General features: G+C 36.0%; 1 protein-coding gene across 2 annotated transcripts in view; it reads left to right on the plus strand.

Moving 5' to 3' along the window:
- RFX3 (regulatory factor X3) overlaps nucleotides 1-20,383 on the plus strand; it is a 157,136-nt gene that overhangs the window by 101,154 nt on the left and 35,599 nt on the right. For both annotated transcript variants that reach the window (XM_065878684.1, XM_065878685.1), the window contains exons 7-12: nucleotides 3,331-3,452; nucleotides 5,190-5,302; nucleotides 9,161-9,276; nucleotides 9,714-9,868; nucleotides 13,857-13,954; nucleotides 17,339-17,488. In XM_065878684.1, the coding sequence (XP_065734756.1) occupies nucleotides 3,331-3,452; nucleotides 5,190-5,302; nucleotides 9,161-9,276; nucleotides 9,714-9,868; nucleotides 13,857-13,954; nucleotides 17,339-17,488 (754 nt within the window). The remainder of the gene's footprint in view (nucleotides 1-3,330; nucleotides 3,453-5,189; nucleotides 5,303-9,160; nucleotides 9,277-9,713; nucleotides 9,869-13,856; nucleotides 13,955-17,338; nucleotides 17,489-20,383) is intronic.

Here is a 20,383-nt window from a genome sequence, read left to right on the forward strand (position 1 = left end):
GCTGAAGGAATTTATTATTGGTCCAAGAAGCTCCTGTGGTCTAGCTCTGTGCAGGCTATTAAGAAGTACATGAGAAGCTAGTTAAAATAATAAATTCCTAATCCCCGTTCTCAAAGATTTTGTTCGGTAGATCTAGGGTGAGCCAAGCATTTGAATTTTTTTTTGAAATCTACCCAGATACTGATATACAATTAGGTTTCAAAACCTAACATAATATCATCTAGAACTGTTTCTTCCAGAAGAGTCAGTTACCACAATTATTTGCTTAGCTTATTTATAGTGTGCCTGAGGTAATGGCAGGGATAGGATGTTTTCCTTAGACAGGACATCAGGAAAAGGAACATCTAGCTTTCCTCAGTTCAGTATTTCTAATTTCTGGTGATTCCTTTTAAGTATCAATACGGTGCCAGGCAATACACTGTGGATATGCCACTACTTAAAGCAGGAAAAGCAAAAGTCAGCACTACCTGGAAGCTCTCTTATACTTATAGGCCAACACTAATACTGTTCTTTATATGAGCCCTATCCCTGCCCTTTCTGATGTCATTCTTTATGTCACAAAGCCCTCCCAAACCTGTCTTCACACCTTTCTCTAAAGAGATAGAATGGAAGGTTCTGGCTTATAGAGGTCCTATTCTTGCTAACCCAGGCAAGCAAGAATGGATACACATAGTGCATCTTCGCCCAATCCATTCAATCTACCTTTCACTTTGTGACCCTTACTCTGAGCTTAGAATTAGACCTCTCATTTTACAATTCTGACTGTGTTTTCTTTTTTCTTCACCTCTCCTAAGTAAGATTTGTTCTTAAGTACTGACCTGTACAGTTTCTCCAGAATTAATCAACTTATTTCCTTTTCTTCTACAAGCTAATCTTGATGTATTTTCCATCTCCTGTATAATAGAATGTACCTCTAATCAGTCCTTCCCACTCAATATCATTATTATTAAGCATAATCATACATTAATTTTAATGTATTGTGACTTTGAGTGCTTATTAAAAAAATCTCTTTCTCGTTTGGAACTGCTGCTGTCTACATCTTTCTAAGGAAGCAGATAATTGTGCTTGCACACTACAGGCTTGCTAAGCACTATGTGCAAGTAGACAGTGACATAGCATCTGTCAGATGTCTCTGTGTCAGTCTAAGATGAATATATGTCATATCCTTTTACGGTCCTTGATATTTGTGCCTATTAAACCTCTGTAGTATATTAGATGCTGTGCAGGATAAAGCATAGCTGGGCAAAGTCTAATAATTACTGTCTCATCCTATACTGAAAGTTAATATAATTGAAGACCGTAGGAAATGCTTCCATTTTTCTCTTCTCCAGAGTAAATAATTCAAATCCCTTTAACCACTTTTGTTTATTAACTCCATGAACCCCAAAAACTCCATTAACGTAAATGAAGAAACATGGTTAAACAATTTTAGCCTCTTTTATTAGCGATATAGAACTTCACAGCTGAAAAAAGGAGGCTAAAATCAAATGAAACCTGGAATGGATCAATGAGGACAAAAGCGTCCCTAAATACATTCCCTAAAGATAAAATCGTTCGAGTCTTCTAGAACAGACTGGCTAGCAACTGCTGCCCCACACAAGTACCCCAAGTTCTTGCCTCACAAGGATTTTTTTTTTTTTTTTTTTTTTTTTTGCCTCTCTAAGATGATTCTTTAAGGAGGAAAAAAAAAATCAGGAAAACATTCAATTTTTTAGAAATGGCACTTCTAGCACATCACAATACTAACCCTTGTGTTATCTCTTGGTGTGGCCCCAATTGAAGAGTTCTTCCAGATTTTTTTTCCATCAATGAAAAGAATAGGTTTGAGTTCTTTTATATCATCAGAAAATAACAACCAACATTTTGGTGGTACAGGGTCATCACTAAAATGATAACAAGAATGAGTGTGTTGTACCCTTTTTTCACCCTGTTCATCTTCTAACTTTATTTTTGCTTTTCATATAGTTCTTTGTGAGATGCTATCAAATAAGAAATACATGTAAATGTCATTATGAGTGACTTTGCAGTTTTTCGTGGAAATTTCATTTATCTAAGTCATAATTAATAACATTCAAGATTGAATCATTTCCTAAGGCAACGTCAGCGTTAGTTTGTGCAGTGTTTCACCAGGTCCGTTCATTTTCTATCTGTTGTCAGAGTGCAGGCATCTTTGAGTGTATCTTGTTCATGTAGTGGGGACATTGTTACTTACAGTAACTTCATATTAATGATACAGTTAACTTATGGTATCAGTGTACGAGTCAAGTATCTGGATGGTGAGAATATTAGGTGGTTCTGTTTATAAATATAATTAGAAATGGGAAAAAATGGAAGGACAAACAACATAACGTGCATGATGACATCTCTAGGTAATAAGCTCATTGTAGATTTTAACTTTTTCTTGCGTTTATCTGTTTTTTAAATTTCTAAAATGAAGAAAAATATGAAATCTTAGAGAAAGAAGAAATTATAGTTGCTGTTTATTTCTTACTTTGTATTTGCTTATCCTAGGAGACTTACCTATGCATTTTTGGTATGCGGTATTTCTCTCCCAAGCAGTCTTTCCCTTCTTGCCCGTGCTGCTGAAGCATATTTTCTCTATTTTAGCAGTATGGAACGTTCATGAGTTTGTATAACGAGGACCTAAATATAAATACATAATTGTAGCTGACTTTGATTCTTTTTATTTTTTAAATTTGATAACCTAGGTGTGTAGATGGATTTTTGCATGCATTTTGCTGCAAGCTGATGCTTATGGTCTTTGTATTTGCAGATGTGGACAGGAGTCAAAGGAGATGAATGTGTTGATATGCATGGGAGGCTTTAGGTGATATGAAAAACAGTATGGTAGAGTTTGTAGGCTGAATCATATTTTGGAGATATAAATTAAATGAAAGCCATTCATTAACATTTCTCAGGCCCAATGTCCTAGATCTTAATTCAGATTAACATCCCAATGTATTTAACATGTTTCTCCCTTGATCCATTGGCCATTAAAAGTTATGTTCAAACTGTGTATTAAAACTATAATCATGGACATCTTTGCTACTGCTGTCCAAAGAAATACCTCATAACACTTTCATTCTTAGCTAAATTTCTGAATTTTCGAAAATGGGTCCCCTTCCTAAGCCCCTCCCCTTCTTTTTCCTTTTTACAATTTTAAAAATTTCTTCATCCTAACTTTATGAGACTGTCAAGGAAGAAGTTCTTACAACTATCGTAAGACATTAAAGAAGACAGAACAAAATTGAATGCCTTGGGAGTTTTGTGTAGTACAAAAAAGCAAGGAATAATTTGGTTTATTTGTTTTTTCCCATCTAATATTTTTAGGTACAAGCCCATGCAGAAAGTGGATGGGGTTGCAGATGGTTTCACAGGAAGTGGTCAACAGACAGGCACATCTGTTGAGCAAACTGTAATTGCCCAAAGTCAACATCATCAACAGTTTTTAGGTATGTTAAGGTGTAATGCATATTAGTTGCTATCAGGATTTTGAAAACAAGAGAACAACAGTAGTGTTTTCTCCAAGTACAATGTCTATTACAGATGTTAATTACGTAGATTTTTTTTGTGTGCTGAAACTATGCACATTATATGATAGTTCTAGTTCATTTCTACTTTTTCATAGAAAAAGAGCTTATTTTTTAAAATCTCAAGCTATGTAGAACTTTTAAATGCATCTGAATTAAAGGCTTATTTCTATGAAATTGTTTTCCAGAATTTGTATTAATTGGGCATTTATGATCAAAATTTTGTGGTAGTTTCAGTAGTAACTTGAAGTGCCAAAAAGAATTCTCATTTCCTGCGTATAAAGTTGCATATGCATTTAGTCTCAGATTAGAAAAAATTATTATAAACTTTTAAAAAGTAATTTATTCTTTTAAATTGATCACAGTATTTCCTACTTTTGTAATTTTATAGATGGTATGCATGTTTCTTGTTATTTAAAGAGTTAAGGAAGTGGAACTTGAACATTTTGCATATTCCTGTCATAGCTAAAGGTGCAAAAATGGCACTTTAATTGACAGCTCTTCTAGAGATGAACATGCATAGTTTCGGTACAACAGATCAAGATAAGTAGAAGCTCTCAGAGAGTGCGTGTGTGTATGTGTCTGTGTGTGTGTATATGTGTCTATGTGCACTTTCTGACAAAGACAACTGAAATGTACTCTGGGGTCAGAATGGCTACTGAAGATGAAAGCATTATGGCAGCATTCCCAAACTAGAGTCCTCAAGTATATTCTTGTAGACCCTTGAGCTTTCAGCAAGACTCTTTATGTTTTTTATTTTGTGGCCTTATTTCAATTATAATCTTAAAAAAAAATAAAAGCATATTCTGGCTTACCTGGAAGACTAGAACGAATACTGTTCTGCAATTTTAGTTTCCACATTTGTATTTGAATTTATCATAAGGTTGGCAGCAAAGTGTATTGCATTATTGTCCAGAGCCAATGAGAAAAGAATAGAGAGAGACTTACTGTGTAAATTACGCCTTCATACCAAGGGAAGGCTAAATGATGTCCCAATGCTCTGTGTAGAGGAAAGTTTCACAGCTCATTTGAATATAGAAGCATAATGGGAGAACCAGCCATCATGAAGTACGTGTTGGTATAGGGTTATCAAACTCGAAAGATCCTGCGCTGCAGCAGTCAATACCATATTCATGTTGCAAGAGGTAATTTAGTTACAGGACAACAGCATCATCTATCATATCAAATTAATGTTGTTAAGTTTAATGTTATTTTTTTAGGTTTCTTTGTACTTATTTCGTAGGTCTTTTGGTTTATGATTATATGAGAGGTATAAGCATAATAAGTTTAAAGCTAGATTTATTTTTATGTACCTAAGTAATATAATGATAAAAATAACTAAAATTGATACTGGCCAGCTCAAGGTATTTTTCTTATCATAGGGGTCCTATATTGAGAGACACTGAGCTGTGTTATTTCCAATATAATCATAGTGAAAATTTAGTTTCTCCAAAATTTTAGAAGTATCCTCTCTATTCTTTGGTGCTGCTGCTGCTGCTAAGTTTTGTTTATAAAATACTAATATGAAAAGTCCTTGCTTTTTGGACCACTGACCTTTAAAATTTTTTTCCTTTTTAATCTTCTTAAATTTGCCCTCATTAAGCTGTAATTGGCACCATCCACAATAACTTTTTTTCTGTTGTGTTGTCATGGTAACAGATGCATCTCGAGCACTTCCAGAGTTTGGAGAAGTTGAAATCTCTTCTCTGCCAGATGGTACTACCTTTGAGGATATCAAGTCACTGCAGAGTCTTTATCGAGAGCACTGTGAGGTAAGTCTTTTCAAACACAGTCGGACACGTGCTAAGTTTTGCCAGGCAACTTGCTAAAGCAAAATAATCAAACATATTCCTAGAGGACAGATAAAAGTTACTTCATATTTCTTTGAGCACTAATACGTTATCTTTTCTTCATGTCTCGGGGAGAATAAATTTTACTTTCCATCTTCTTAGCCTATTCTAATACGAATCCTTTGATGAAGCAATTCCACTTCTAGGTACTCCTTCTAGAAAAATGCTTACATGTAGGGGAAGAGATAAGTGTACAGGGAGCTTGTTGCATTATGGTTTTTAATGAAAAAGATTGCTTATAACTTCAATATCTAACAGGGAACTGAATAAATAAAATATGGTATGATCTATAGAGTAGAATGCTATGCAGCCATTAAAAAGAACAGGCAACTCTAAATGTACTTTTTGGAACAAGCTTCAGGATTTGTTTTTAAGGGAAAAAGCAAGATGTAAAACAGCAAGTATAATATATTATCACTTGAGTGAAAAAGAACATGTTATATACATCTCTCCAGAAGAAAGAACAAAATATTAATGCTGGTTGCCTTTGGGAACAAAACTTAGTGACTGGGAGTCAGGGGAAAGAGACTTAATTTTTCAATATACTCTTTTTACTTTTTGAATTTTACATGATAGCTGTGTATTTCTATCAAAACTATTTTCTAGAAATGTTTTATAAAGCACTTTAGGTGTTCCTTCCAGGGATCATTGAGGCTCTAGTTTTGTTTGTTTTGTTTTCATGGTTAATTAAGTTTTCTCTTGGTGTTTTCCATCCCTACTCCTACTCCCTTTCTGAGTATCCTATATCAAAATTGGCTACGTTGTCTCCAGGAGGTGAACTCTCTCCAAGCCCGCTCCTACCTGCAGCTCACCTGGTAGAAAGAAGATAACAGATTGCAATAAGAGTCTTCTAAAGTACCCCTCCTTTTGAAAGAGGAACAGTTTAGAACTTAAGTAGCTTTATTCCAGGGCTATTTATGATCTACTTAGAAGTAAAAGATAATCCTTGGGCAGTCCTCCTGACTGCTGACAATGCAGTATGCAGTGAGAAGTCTCAGCTCATAACATTCACAGATTTTTTTTCCCACTCCAGAAATAAGAACTGCTTGAGTGAATCTGAGTACTTGTCAGGGGTTCTCATTATTAACAACCAAGGGCAAGTTCTCTCTTTATTAACAAACTGTGTGCCAGAAGTGTTTTTCAACATGTCCTACCAGTTTGTTGTTCCCAACATTCCTTGTTATGATGAAAAACACTTACTATCTGTTTCTCTTTGACTGCTTTTCCCAATATTAGAGAATTTCTGGTTGATCCTTACCTATCTAGAAAAAAATTTCTCTTTCTTTCTGCATGAATACCATGTATATTCAATGAAGATTTACATAAAGATTCTCTAATCAGTTTCTCATTTCTCTGTGTTCAGGTGAACCTTGCTTCAAGCAACCCTGCCTACACAAATATATTTTGGATTGTTTTAAGTTGCTCATATTTATTCAAAATATAACTTGGAGCATGATTATTTACATTACTAAAGAGTATACATTAAAATTAATCTAAATGAAAAATTCCCCCAATAAGATGAAAATATTCTTTGGATTACAAAATTTTCATTAATTGCCAGGAATACTCTATATGAAGAGATATGAACATATATAGTAATTAATCTGCATGGGAAATGGCAGTTCATAGAATGATCCTCATTTATTTCGGAGTTACCAGTGTTCGTGCCACCTCTCATGGGGCATAAAGACATATATGAAAAGGAAGAATTCTAATTATTTTTTCCTGTCACACTTCCAAACTTTTCAAGGACAGGTGCCTGAGTCTCGGATCCAGTCCTGTAAATGGTTGTTTGCCCTGAGCCAGTGAAATACAGATTATTTTAAACTATATTTGGCATACATTTTAGTTTGAACATATTTAAAAGTGGGTGGACAAATGATAAAATGTTTTATTCATTTGTAAAACTGACTAAATGTGGCTGATATGAATGTCCTTTTCGGAAGAATTATTTGAGATTATTTCATTTGAAGAGATACTTAATTTAAGGTGCACTGAATTTGTGACTTGCCTTATTTTATTTCATACTTCCTATAATTTATGTTTTTTAAGAAAGATTAATATACCCATTTTGGCTGTTATTTGGAATTTGCACAGTTGGCTTATCAAAGATATTTTGGAAGTATCACTAGTTATGTAAGGAACAAATATAATTTTCTACACAAGATGCTCTGACAGTCATTTTTTTCTTTTAATATATGCATAGTGTCCTTACAGCAGTCTCATAGCTAGAAATATGTAAGGTATTATATCAGATATTACTAATTGCTTCATTAATAGACATCTCTCAGAATGTGCCTAAACTACATTTGGGAAAGCACAGCTATAATAATTTGCCTCCTGAGAAGGTTTTGGGTTTTGCCTGGGAGCAAGGACATCTGGATGCCTTTCCTTCCAGGGCTTGCTTTTGTGTTTTTATTGTTGCTGATATTAAAGGGTGAGGAGAGTGTTAATTAATTAGTCCCCTTCCCTCCATTTTCATCTTCCAACTACATGCAACATTTCCTACTAGTTCCCAGAACATGCCCCCAAACGGATTTTGCTTAATACTTGAATTGGTCTCAGAGTGTTTTTGTATAGAACATCAATTATTCTCTGTATCATGCACAGGGCCAGATCTACACGGGTAGCACAGACTCCAGAATTACAAAGTTACAGTTTCCTCTTTCTGCCTTAAATGTTCAGATTGATTCTCTCGATTGCCCCTTGCTGTCTCTTAGCTTCTATGAATTTTGCAGATCTTGAAGGGACTGTTTTACGTGTTTTTGTTCTCAGTGCTGATGACATCAAACACATTATACTGAGGACTTGTCTTTTATACTGAAAATAATCACAGAATCACGTGATCTTTGTACAAACAAGTTTTGGTTTTATGACTGCTTTTTATCTGAAGGCGAATTTGCAGACTAATTGCAATGGCAGGGTGAAATTAAATATGATCATCAAAAGTGGCAAATTTTAGCATCATCAAAAAAATAAAAATGTCCTTGATGCAGCTGGAGATCTAAGAGATAAAATTAAGGAGGAGGAGGTGAGGGCCCCACCCCCGAGGTTAGAAAAGGGGATAGTCTTATAGCTTCTCTCTAGAGGGTGTATGCTGAGAGAGGATTGAATGTGAGCCATTCTGTGACCACAGAGAGGTGCTTGCTGTGCTTTTCTTCTGCCAAGACAGGCAGTACCCTCTGGAGGTCAGCCTGACTCTGTAGTTTCTGCCCTCAGCCTCTGCTTGGCTAGGAACACTCCAGAACCCATGGTCAGCAACCCTAACCAGAGCTGATTGAGCCCTAACTCCGTCTGCCATACACAAGCACCTCCATACCCTTCTCTTCTGCTTTTTTTTTTTTTTTTTTTTATGGCTAGTGGACACAGCTAGTCCAGTAAAGACTGATGTGAATTGAATGTATGTTCTGTGTCCCTGTGGATCTGAGAATATTAAGGGAACCGGGGAAGTAGTGGGTTAAGGAATGAAAGAAAAGTTAGGGAAGCAAGCATGAAAATGGAGAGAAAAGAGAGAGGAAAAAGTAAGGGTGGGACGTGAGGTCATTCTGGGAGGAATACAAGTTACCCTGCTTAATCATTTAAGAGTTATTTCCCCCAGTTTTTTCCTAGCTAATCTCTTTTGTTTTCCCATTTCCATTGGCAAAATTTAGTCCAGTTTTACCATATTAATTTATGAACCCAAAAGTATCTTTACATTTAAGTCTTCTTACAGTATGTACTCCTCACACATCCCCATAAGAAATTTTGTAAGGTAATATCAATAACCATTTTGTTTTTTAGGCAATATTGGACGTTGTTGTGAATCTTCAGTTTAGCCTGATAGAAAAATTGTGGCAAACATTCTGGCGCTATTCTCCCTCTACTCCAGCTGACGGCACTACCATTACTGAATCAAGGTCAGAATCAACATGCTTTTCCAATTCATTTTCATGGCTGAGTAGATGTCACAGCTAACAAATTAGAGATATGTATACCAGTTGTGAACCTTACCTGATAACATTAATTGAATAGATTGAAATAAACCACAAACTACTCTTTTGAGGTTTCAGCGTGTGTATTATAGCTCCCATTTATATTGATTTGGGGGACTGCAGTAGAACTATTTCATCCTCATGGAATTAGTATCATATCTGCCTTTCATACCGTCAGAAAGTATTAACGTGCATAGGCAGCTCTGGGGGAGTGTTATATATATCCAGCCGTGTGGCACCAGGGCAATGGTGGTATAGTTCTAACCTCAGTAATATTTGATAAACTAAAACTATTTTTAAAGTCCATTTTCTTTTTTATCCTCATTTGCCATCTATTCATTTGCTACATTTATTCACACCAGCAATCTGAGTGAAATAGAAAGTCGACTTCCGAAAGCAAAGCTGATAACTCTGTGCAAACATGAGTCTATCCTGAAATGGATGTGTAACTGTGACCATGGGATGTACCAGGCTTTGGTGGAGATTCTCATCCCCGACGTCCTTAGACCTATTCCTAGTAAGTTAAATGCAGACAAGTACGGATGCTTTTGTTCTCATACATTCCACCCAGGAAGTTTTGGGTAGTGACGTTGCAAACTAGAATGATTCTAATCTCATTAAATTTGCCAAATAGAAAACATGCAACACAGAGTATTGCATGAAAGCAGCCTAGAGCAAAACTGTAGTAAAAAGGGAAAAATTCTCTGTTTTTCAATCTTTCATTTTCTTTTTGACAAAAAAGACAACCTATAGATGTGACAGCCCCAATGACTAATTGCAAGAACACTCCCAGGCCAGTCAACCATGTGAAAATCATTCTACCCAAGGAAAAGGGTTTCCTTCATAAAGCCCCGAATTTTTGAAATCTGTAATTGCTAGACCAGCCTCTTTCATGTTTGCTTTTGATTTGAAATGAATTTATCTTGGTTTCTACTGAAGTTGAATTTCTTTATAAAAGCATTTACTTTGTCACCGACATCACGTTAAGAACTACAAATGCAGTTTCCATTAACAGTAATGGTTAACTGGCATTTTGAGAGAAAAATCAATGTACCTGCACTAGCAGTGTATGCCTGCCATGAAGCAAATAGGAATTACGTAGATAAATTAGATTACTTTTTTAAGTGATAGTGTTTTTTAAACTACCCTGTTGCAAACAAAGCTATTTTTTGCAAGTGTCACTATAAGAGCCATCATGGATACTTGTGTTAGAGACAGTTGAAGTGATTTTAGGTCTACACCTTTATGAGCACCTACTGGTAACCTTAACTTTTAAAGATATGGAACAGTATTGCTACTCTACAATGACATTAATAAGGTAAAAGCAATCTTTTAGCTTGTAAAATTAGCAGCCATGTACTCGAAGTACACTCTTCACAGTTAATTTTGTGTTAAATTATTCCAGAAAATATTTAAATAGGGATTTAGCAAGAAATGGTGAAGATACTAACATTTGTATGTTTATACTTTCTTTTTTAAAATATGATAACAGTGGAAGATATGAGTTATTTCATATGTTCCCTACCACCTTAAAATATATGCTTAGACATACATTTACATATAATATCAATGAGCACACACATAAACATACATAAATTTGTATAGAAATTAGTTTTTTAAAAATCCAGCTGCCATGGTCTCACATTTTTATAAATTACTAATATTTTCTACCCTATCTGCACCAAGTTTCCTGACTAAAGATTGATTAAAAGTGATGTTGTCTTGGAAAATTTCAACGTGTAAATTCTCTACTGATTTATGTTCCAGAATCTGATTTTCCTGTTTTTGTCTTGCTTCCTGTGCTCTGAGTGATAATCTCTAGAGATGTTTAAGAGAAGTTGCATAGGGTACCTCATTAGCCTGTGACATCTTGCCACCAACACAAAGTTCTCTCATGAGATATAAGAAAAGGTGTCAGTGAACGCTTTCTTTTTTGAGGCCAGTCAACAACATCAGTGTTCATTAAACAATTCTAAAATCTGTTGCTTCTATGTTAGCATCACAAGACTTTAACTTGTAAACTCAGCGGTTCCCTAAGTTAAATCACGTATCAAGTGTAGTTGGCTTTAAACCCCAGAATTTTTAAGCACACAATACACATGACCTTTGTTTTTGGCAAATTTTGATTTGAAAACCGTTTTATTTTGTCAAGTAGTTTGTCTCTGCATTCAGACAACTCAAATTCAGGAATTATGAGTATAGTTTTACAGTTTCTCTGAAATTACAAGGTGCATTAAGGTGCCATCCTACCAAGTAAATTTGGAATTTTAATTCCTGTTCTATAACAAGACTTAACAAAAATAAAGCTTAAAATACAGTGTAGATCACTATCTTCTGATTGTGCATTTTAATATTAATCATAAGCAGGTTGAGACAAGTTGGCTTTAGAGTAGTTTTAAATTTCTAACCATCCATTCATGAGAAAAAGTTGTCAATCTGCACAATTTGATCTGACATGAATCCCTATAGAGAGAACAAACTTAATTTTATTTTTGAAAATTTAATTTTCCTGGCTACTAGTACTTCACTCTACCATTTACTGTCCAGATGGGATTCCTTTTTTTAGCCAAAAAAGTCTGCATATCACACTAATTTAAAGTCAGCTTGAAGCTACTATACTCTAAAATACATTTATTTGAAAATGGGGAAAAAAAAGTGAAGTGTAAAAAATTGTGTAAGAACTCAACTGGTAACACTCAAATGTACAATTTATGATTATAATTAAAGGTGACCCAAAATGTCATTTAGTACAAAAAAGGAAAAACTTACAATCATTTGAGATACAAAGCATATCTTTTTATTTTACAATCTCCCTAGCATTAAATGTGTCTAAATAAAACAAGACCCATATTAAATTTTTTAAGTAACTTTTCTCAGTTCTTGTTTTTTTCAGATTAAATAATTATTATATATTAATTATAGAAAACTACATAATACAGATAGCCAAATTGAATCGTATACAAAATTTTACTGAGTTTCAAAGAGGGTCTTTAATTTTTTTTTCCACTGTTTTTCATTTCCATTCATGCCTGCCCTCCATGGTTCCAGTACATAATACAACAGAAAAATATTTTTCTTTCTTTTTTCTTTTTGGCTGAAGTGAGAAGCTTTGGAAATTTCAAAAACTTAGTTCTCAAGAAATTTCCAGCTCAGTGTTTCCAATAGATGATTCTCATGGTTAAAAGTCTGCACTTCTTGAGTGTTTTTCCTAATCAAAATGTAACCATCTCAGTTTCTCTTCTGTCATTTGACCACTTAAAGAAATAATTTTTAAAAATTAGTTGTTTTTATTATTGGAATAGTAAAATGTATGTCTTTTGCAGTTAATTTGAGTAAGTTAATTATTTCTAACCCTGCTTTAACAAAAGTAGTAAAGAAGCATGTCAGACTCATTTGAGCACAGAAAGAAAAACCAAGGAATTTAATCCCATCATTAACATTAATATTCTTGGGAGCCTTGGACAAAAATGTAACCTCTCTGTCTCTTATTGTGGACTACCAATTGTAAGACTTACCCACATTATAGGGAACCCACAGAGATTTATTTTCTGTTGTGGGTGCTTCAAACACTTACTTATGAAATGTCTAAAACTGCTCCCTACACTGTGGAGCCTTGGGCACAGGTGAAGTAAAATGCTACTGACTGAATTACTTGTTGAACAAAAGAATTCTGTTTCCTATTATACAGCCATCTCAGTAAGCAGATCCGTTCTTATAAAATAGTCATAATCACCCCTGTTAACGGAAAATGCTTCTAATCTTTTTATGACCACCATAAACACTACTCTCATGGGACCTATCCCTATTTAGGTTTTAACAGAGATGTAAAGAGTATGGAATGGACTGTTTTAGGAATATCTTAAGAATATTGGCCTCTGTGACAGCAATTTCATTTTCACGGTGATCTTTTATCGCTACCTGCCAGTGAAATGGAGAATAGTTATCCAGAAGTATCAAGGCAGGCAATTTTAATTTTACCTTACTTTTCAACACGAGTGAGAGATATCTACTCTAATTGACATGTTCTAATGTAAAGAGATGCATAGAGAAAAAGAGAAAGCTTTGCATTATTTTCTTTTTAACTAAAGAAGTGAAAATAGGTTAAGAGCTTGAAAAAAGTCAAGATAAAGAATTTCTAAAGAAAATACTTAGCCTTTGAGCACAAAGCTGTTTTTGAAAAGAGTGTTTTGTCTAAGATAAAAAAATTCCATAAGTATATTCACAACTGGTATATGTTGCTATAAGCAAAAATGTTTGAATGTTTTCATTTCCCAACAAAGTATCATAAGTATCTGGGAACAAAATAGCTTTAAAAGACAAGCCCATGATATAATATTTGGATTCTTTCAAAGTTAGGAATAATGTTAAATAAAGTCCTATCAATGAGGATAATATAAGCTCTGTGCTATTTCACATGTTGTGCTTGCATGTTTTCCCTTATTCTAGCATAAAGATTAATGTTCTTTGGTATCTTTTTCGTTCTGCTTTTATTCTTTAACATTTAGGTGCCTTGACCCAAGCCATTCGAAATTTTGCAAAAAGCCTTGAAGGTTGGCTTTCCAATGCCATGAACAATATTCCACAGAGAATGATACAAACCAAGGTACACTTTTATGTCCTTGCTTTTTCTTTTGTCTTTAGGAAATCGTTATGAACTATGAATTTTCAATCTGTCCTATCAGCTGATATTATGTAGAATATTAATATTATAATAAACTAAATCTTTTTAAATTGATTTTTGTATTTGTATTTTATAACCATGTGGTAAAGAACTTGCACAAGATATGTTGTTAGATGATACTCTTTTCAGAGAGACTAGAGAAACATTTTAGATGTGGTGTATTTATCAGCCCTTTTCTAAAGTGTATATTTAAGATTGCTTAATTTCAGTTATTGAAAAGAACAGCCTAGAATGTTCAAATAGTTTCCATTTGAGTTTTAGAATTTTTAGGTCCCCTACTATACTCATTGTATTCCGAAATGTTCGTGTAAATTAATAACCATTTGCTTTTCAGGATGTTTTGGTTTTTTAACACTGGAGAATGCTTTTGTGAATCAAGTAATCATTTTTTTAAAACAAATTTATTTTATTTATTTAATTTTGGCTGCGTAGGGTCTTCGTTGCGGTGTGCAAGCTTTCTCTAGTTGCTGCGAGCAGGGGCTACTCTTTGTTGCGGTGCGCGGGCTTCTCATTGCCGTGGCTTCTCGTTGCGGAGCACGGGTTCTAGGTGCGGGGGCTTCAGTAGTTGTGGCTCGCGGGCTCTAGAGCACAGGCTCCATAGTTGTGGTTGGCGGGCTCTAGAACATGGGCTCAGTAATTGTGGTGCATGGGCTTAGTTGCTCCACGGCATGTGGGATCTTCCTGCACCAGGGCTCGAACCCGTGTCCCCTGCACTGGCAGGCGGATTCTTAACCACTGTGCCACCAGGGAAGCCCAAGTAATCATTTCTTAAAGAGAACAGTTATCTCATAGTTGATGAGTATATTTCAGGAATGTGGATTATTTAGCTAGAGATATGAATTCTCCTCTCCACTTTGTCCCCTACTAACCATGTTACTTTAGGTTAATCTGTGAACATACATGACAGATTGGACTGATTCTGTCTAAACTTTGATAACAAAAATCACATTTGTGGCCTTTTGTCAGGGTCTGTATCTACTGTCAGATGCCAGCAATATGCCTTGGCTTTCAGTTTGAGAGTGTAATTGAAGCTCTTGTAGCTGACAAGTCTGTGATAGCACAAGTCTGCTTCAGCTTAAGGTTTGCAATAACACATTCTATCTCTAAAATGTATAGGACACATTTCATGAATATGCCCACCTTAGATTGTTGCTTTGGAGCTGTGCTGTCAATACAGTAGGGCTAACCACATGTGGCTATTTAAATTGTAAGTTTAATTAAATTGCATCGAAATTTACTTCCTCAGTCACACTAGGTACATTTCAAGTGCACCTTAACCCATGTGGCTAGTAGTTACCATACTGGGTAACACGTAAGTAGAGAGTTTCCATCATTGCAGAAAGCTCTCCATGGTAGTGCTATTCTAGAGTGCCACGTTCAGGTGGGCAAATAAAGGAGGTGCTATTTGATTATGATGGTCAGAGGAATGTTTTCCAACTTGCAAAGTCAGTCATAGTTATAACAATACTTTCAAACAGCTAAAAGTACCTCCTGCCCCAGTGTCATCAAAGTGGATCTGGTAGCAATCCATCTGCAATATGGGCCATCTCACTGATCTCTAGAGTTGATTTGGGTGGTTTACCTTGGAGGAAGGTGCCTTCTGCTATTCCTCTCTCACGGACATGCAGCCTTTTTTCAGCTGAGCATTTAATCAACAAAGATGATCTAGCGTGACAGTGGAAACAGCATAATGAGGTTGTGACTGAAAGTTATTATCAAAATGCCTGGATTCATATCCCACCACTGTACTGTAGTTTCTGTGTAACCTTGAGCAAGATCGTTAACCTCCCTAAGTCACAACATGTGTCTAATAGAATGTTTATGAGAATTGAGCAAGGTAATGTATGTTAGGCATTTAACACAGTGCCTGGCACGTGATATGTCCTTGATTAGTATAAACCACAGAGATGGGAAAATGTGAAATACTCTCTTTGGGGGTATGTGAACGTCCCCCAAGTTCCACGTGGTCCTGAAACATCTCACTATCAAGATAGAGCATCCTTTGGCCTGTGGAACACCTTTTACCGCTCAGCCAACGGACTGTGCAATCAATTGCTTGTTATATACCCATAGTAATTTAATGTCATTCCTGTAAATATGTTAAAGTCCTCATTAGATCTGCTATTCAAGTAACAAATTTTCATGAGATCATGAGATTTAGATATTTACCTAGACTTTTTCTTTGTCGTTAGCTTTGCTATCTTTCAATATAACCCAGTTTGTTCAGGGTTTCAGCAGGAAAAAAATGGTATATCCAAAGGGGAGGATAATTGAATAGAGTTTAAGAAGCGTCTGTTTCTAAACGTGTGAAAAGAGTTAAGAAAACCAAGGAGGAATGGTACAGCACCCCAGGACTAGCAAAATAGTGGGAAGCCTGCCCATCCCTAGGTCTGAAGGGGAAAGAAGTGATTATGGCATCAGATCTTCTCCTTCCTCCAGAACTGTGGCCTTATGAAGGAGAGGGCAGAGGTTGTGAGGGAATTAATAGTTTGACTACTTTCTTCCATCCTTCAGTCTCCTACCAGTGCCTTTCATTGGCCAAACCCAACTGGAAGCCAAAGGGCAAGAGAGGCAGTTAATGTAATCTATTCAGTTTAGTCTTCCTGGGCACAGAGCAGAATGGAGAAGGCCGGAAAGTACATTTTGAAGGACAAATGGAGATTTTTCTGGATAGCCCTTTTACAGAAATTCAAATTCTGAAGAGTTGCTTGTATCCGATAAGTTTATTAGCTATGTATTTGCTAATAAAGTCTTTGAGTGTTCTTATTTCACCTCAGAATTACCCACTCCTATTTCACCTCTATAAAATAAAGGTAAAAAGAGTGAATCTTAATAACAGTGCTCTGAAAAGCATGTTTTTTAATCCAGTTTAAAAAGTGGGACTGGATAGTGTGGTTTTCCAAGTAAAAGGAAAAAATATTTTATTTGCTTAGTTTGTAGTTGACTGTCGTACAGAGAATAAGAAATGAAAATCAACATTTTTCCTACTTGTCTCGACTAAATCATTTCTTGCTATGGATTAGTAGCTACTTGCAAGACTGGTTTAATTAATGGTGCACTCAGATGTCGAAAAATGTGGGAGTTTGTTTTAGCCTTGACCTCAGCCTACTCAAAAGGAAAGTAATACTTGGTTTAGAGGTTTAAATGCTATAATTTACAAGTAAGCTCTCTCACCAAATGAATTTGAAATAAGTATCAGAGGGAAGCATTTAAAATTTGGCAAGGGAATAAAGATTTGAAGATTGCAGTGGTTTCTTTTACTGGAGGGGGAAAAAAAAATCCCAACTTAATTGGATTTCTTTACAGGTTGCAGCTGTAAGTGCCTTTGCCCAGACTCTGCGAAGATACACGTCGCTCAATCACCTGGCCCAGGCAGCTCGTGCAGTGCTTCAGAACACTTCTCAGATCAACCAGATGCTCAATGACCTCAACCGTGTCGACTTTGCCAATGTCCAGGTACTCTGTTTTCTTTCAAAACGTGTCTTTTAATGAAAAGTATCCAATTTTTTTCTTCTTAATTAGGATCATCATATTTCTTTTCAAAGTTACATCAATTCACAGGCACATCTAGATTCACAATATCCTGAAAGAGGAGAGTTTTACTCAGCTATGGCTTTACTCCTCTGTTTTGCGGTTAAAGTCTGCTAATATTTATAGTGCTAGATCGCAACATATGTCACCAGGGTTTGCTGAATGATTAATAGAGTAATGATGACCACAGTCAGTGAAGTTTGGTAGGCAGGAGATGAAACGCTTTCATCTACTAGCTGTGGGGTCTTGGGCAAGTTCCTTAACTCTTCTGGGCTTTACTTTCTCCATTTTATAACACATATCTTAGATTACTGTTTAAGTATTTAGTAATATGTAAAGCCCATAGCACCGTGACACGCACACGAGAAATTTGTTTTCAAAAGTGCCCCACCTTGGTTCGTGCCCTGGTCCGGGAGGATCCCACGTGCCGCGGAGCGGCTGGGCCCGTGAGCCGTGGCCGCTGGGCCTGTGTGTCCGGAGCCTGTGCTCCGCAGCGGGAGAGGCCACAACAGTGAGAGGCCCGCATACTGCAAAAAAAAAAAAAAAAGGGGGGGCCCACCTTGAAACTCTATTTCAGAGTTTACTATAGGTACCTGGTAAATACTTGTTATTTGAAAAGAATTAGGTGTAACATATCTGACTCTTTTGATCATCCAAAATGAAAGAATAATTTTTTAACCTAGTGATGAAACTACTCACTTGTACATCAAAGTACACGTAAAAAATAGCTACTTTAGGAATATTATTATGGAATCCCAACAAGTATTTTATTTCAGATACTAAAATAATGACGCTAATTGTTACCAATGAATAAAAAAACAGTCCATGGCTCACTCAAAGCAAAAGCAACAAAAGATATATAAATATTGAACATAATCAAAATTTTAAACTTCTGTGCTTCAAAAGAGACCATCAAGAAAATGAAACGACAACTTATAGTATTGAAAAAATGTTTGCAAATCATATATCTGATAAAAATTTATATCTAGACTATATAAAAAGAAGTATTATAACCCAACAATGAAAAGACAACCTCGTTTAAAAAATGGGCATAGATCTAAATAGATATTTCTCCAAAGAAGATATACAGATGTCCAATAAAGTACCAGAAAACTCATTCAGCAACCACCAGGGAAATACAGATTAAAACCACACTGAGGGACTTCCCTGGTGGCGCAGTGGTTAAGAATCCACCTGCCAGTACAGGGGGCACAGGTTCGAGCCTTGATCCAGGAGGATCCCACATGCCACACAGCAGCTAAGCCCATGCGCCACAACTACTGAGCCTGTTCTGTAGAGCCCACGAGCCACAACTACTGAAGCCTGTGCGCCTAGAGCCTCTGCTCTCAACAAGAGAAGCCATCGCAATGAGAAGCCCGCGCACTGCAACGAAGAGTAGCCCCCGCTCACTGCAACTAGAGAAAGCCCATGCACAGCAACGAAGACCCAAGGCAGCCAATAAATAAATTAATTAATTAATTAAATCTATAAAAAACCCCGAGATACCACTTCACACACACTAAAATGGGTATTATCAAAAAATAAAACGGGTATTATCAAAAAGACAAATAATAGAGCTTCCCTGGTGGCACAGTGGTTGAGAGTCCGCCTGCGGATGCAGGGGACACGGGTTCATGCCCCGGTCCGGGAAGATTCCACGTGCCGCAGAGCGGCTGGGCCCACGCGCCATGGCCGCTGAGCCTGCGCGTCCGGAGCCTGTGCTCCGCAGCAGGAGAGGCCACAACAGTGAGAGGCCCGCGTACCGCAAAAAAAAAAAAAAAAAAAAAAAAGACAAATAATAAACAAGTGTTGGTGAGGGTGTGCAGAAATTGGAACCCTTATACGCTAGTGATTGGAATGCAAAGTGCTGCAGCCACTCTGGAAAACAGTATGGCAGTTCCTCAAAAGGTTAAACCTAGAGTTACCATATGATTTGGCAGTTTCACTGCTAGGTACCTACCAAGAAAAATGAAAACATGTCCAGGTAAAAACTTGTTCATGCGTGTTCCAGCAGCGTTATTCATATTAACCACATAAAAGTGGAAACAACTCAAATGTCCGTTAACTGATGACTATGTGAACAAAATGTGATATTCCACACAATGGAATATTATCGGGCAATAAAAAGATGAAGTTCTGATACATGCCACAACAGAGATGAACGTTATGCTAAGCGAAAGAAACCAGATAAAAAGGACCGTACATTGCATGATTCCATTTATATGAAATGTGCAGAACAAATACATGTATAGAGACAAAAAGTAAATTAGTAGTTGCCTAAGTCCTGTAGACTGGTGGGATTGGGAGGTGATAGATAAGGAGTAGTATGGGGTTTCTTCTTGGAGAAATGAATACATTCTAAAATTGATTGTGATGATAGAGGCACTACTCTGTGAATATACTGAAAGAAGCCATTGAATTATATACTTTAAATGAATGAATTGTTCGCTCTGTGAATTATGTCTCAATAAAACTGTTTTAAAAAACAATAGCGTTGCTTAAAGATAAACTAATTATTACTCCATTTCCTACAAAGTTTAATCTACAATTCTGGACTAGTTTTATCATTTAAAATATATCAAAAAGTAATATTTGGGTTTGATTTATTTTAGGGTGTCGTTAATTAGTTAAGTTCATTCTGACTTTCATGAATTGGGTTTAAACTTCTAATGTGTATAGTTTTTCTTAGATCTACGTAAATATTTTTATATATACAAGCACACATACGCACACACATGCAAATATGTAAGCTCCACAAGAACAAACTGTCTCACGTTTACAAATCCATTAACTTTACATATTTCAGTGGAATTTACATTA

Source organism: Phocoena phocoena, chromosome 6, assembly GCF_963924675.1.
Source record: "Phocoena phocoena chromosome 6, mPhoPho1.1, whole genome shotgun sequence".
In the NCBI taxonomy this organism is placed as follows: domain Eukaryota; kingdom Metazoa; phylum Chordata; class Mammalia; order Artiodactyla; family Phocoenidae; genus Phocoena; species Phocoena phocoena.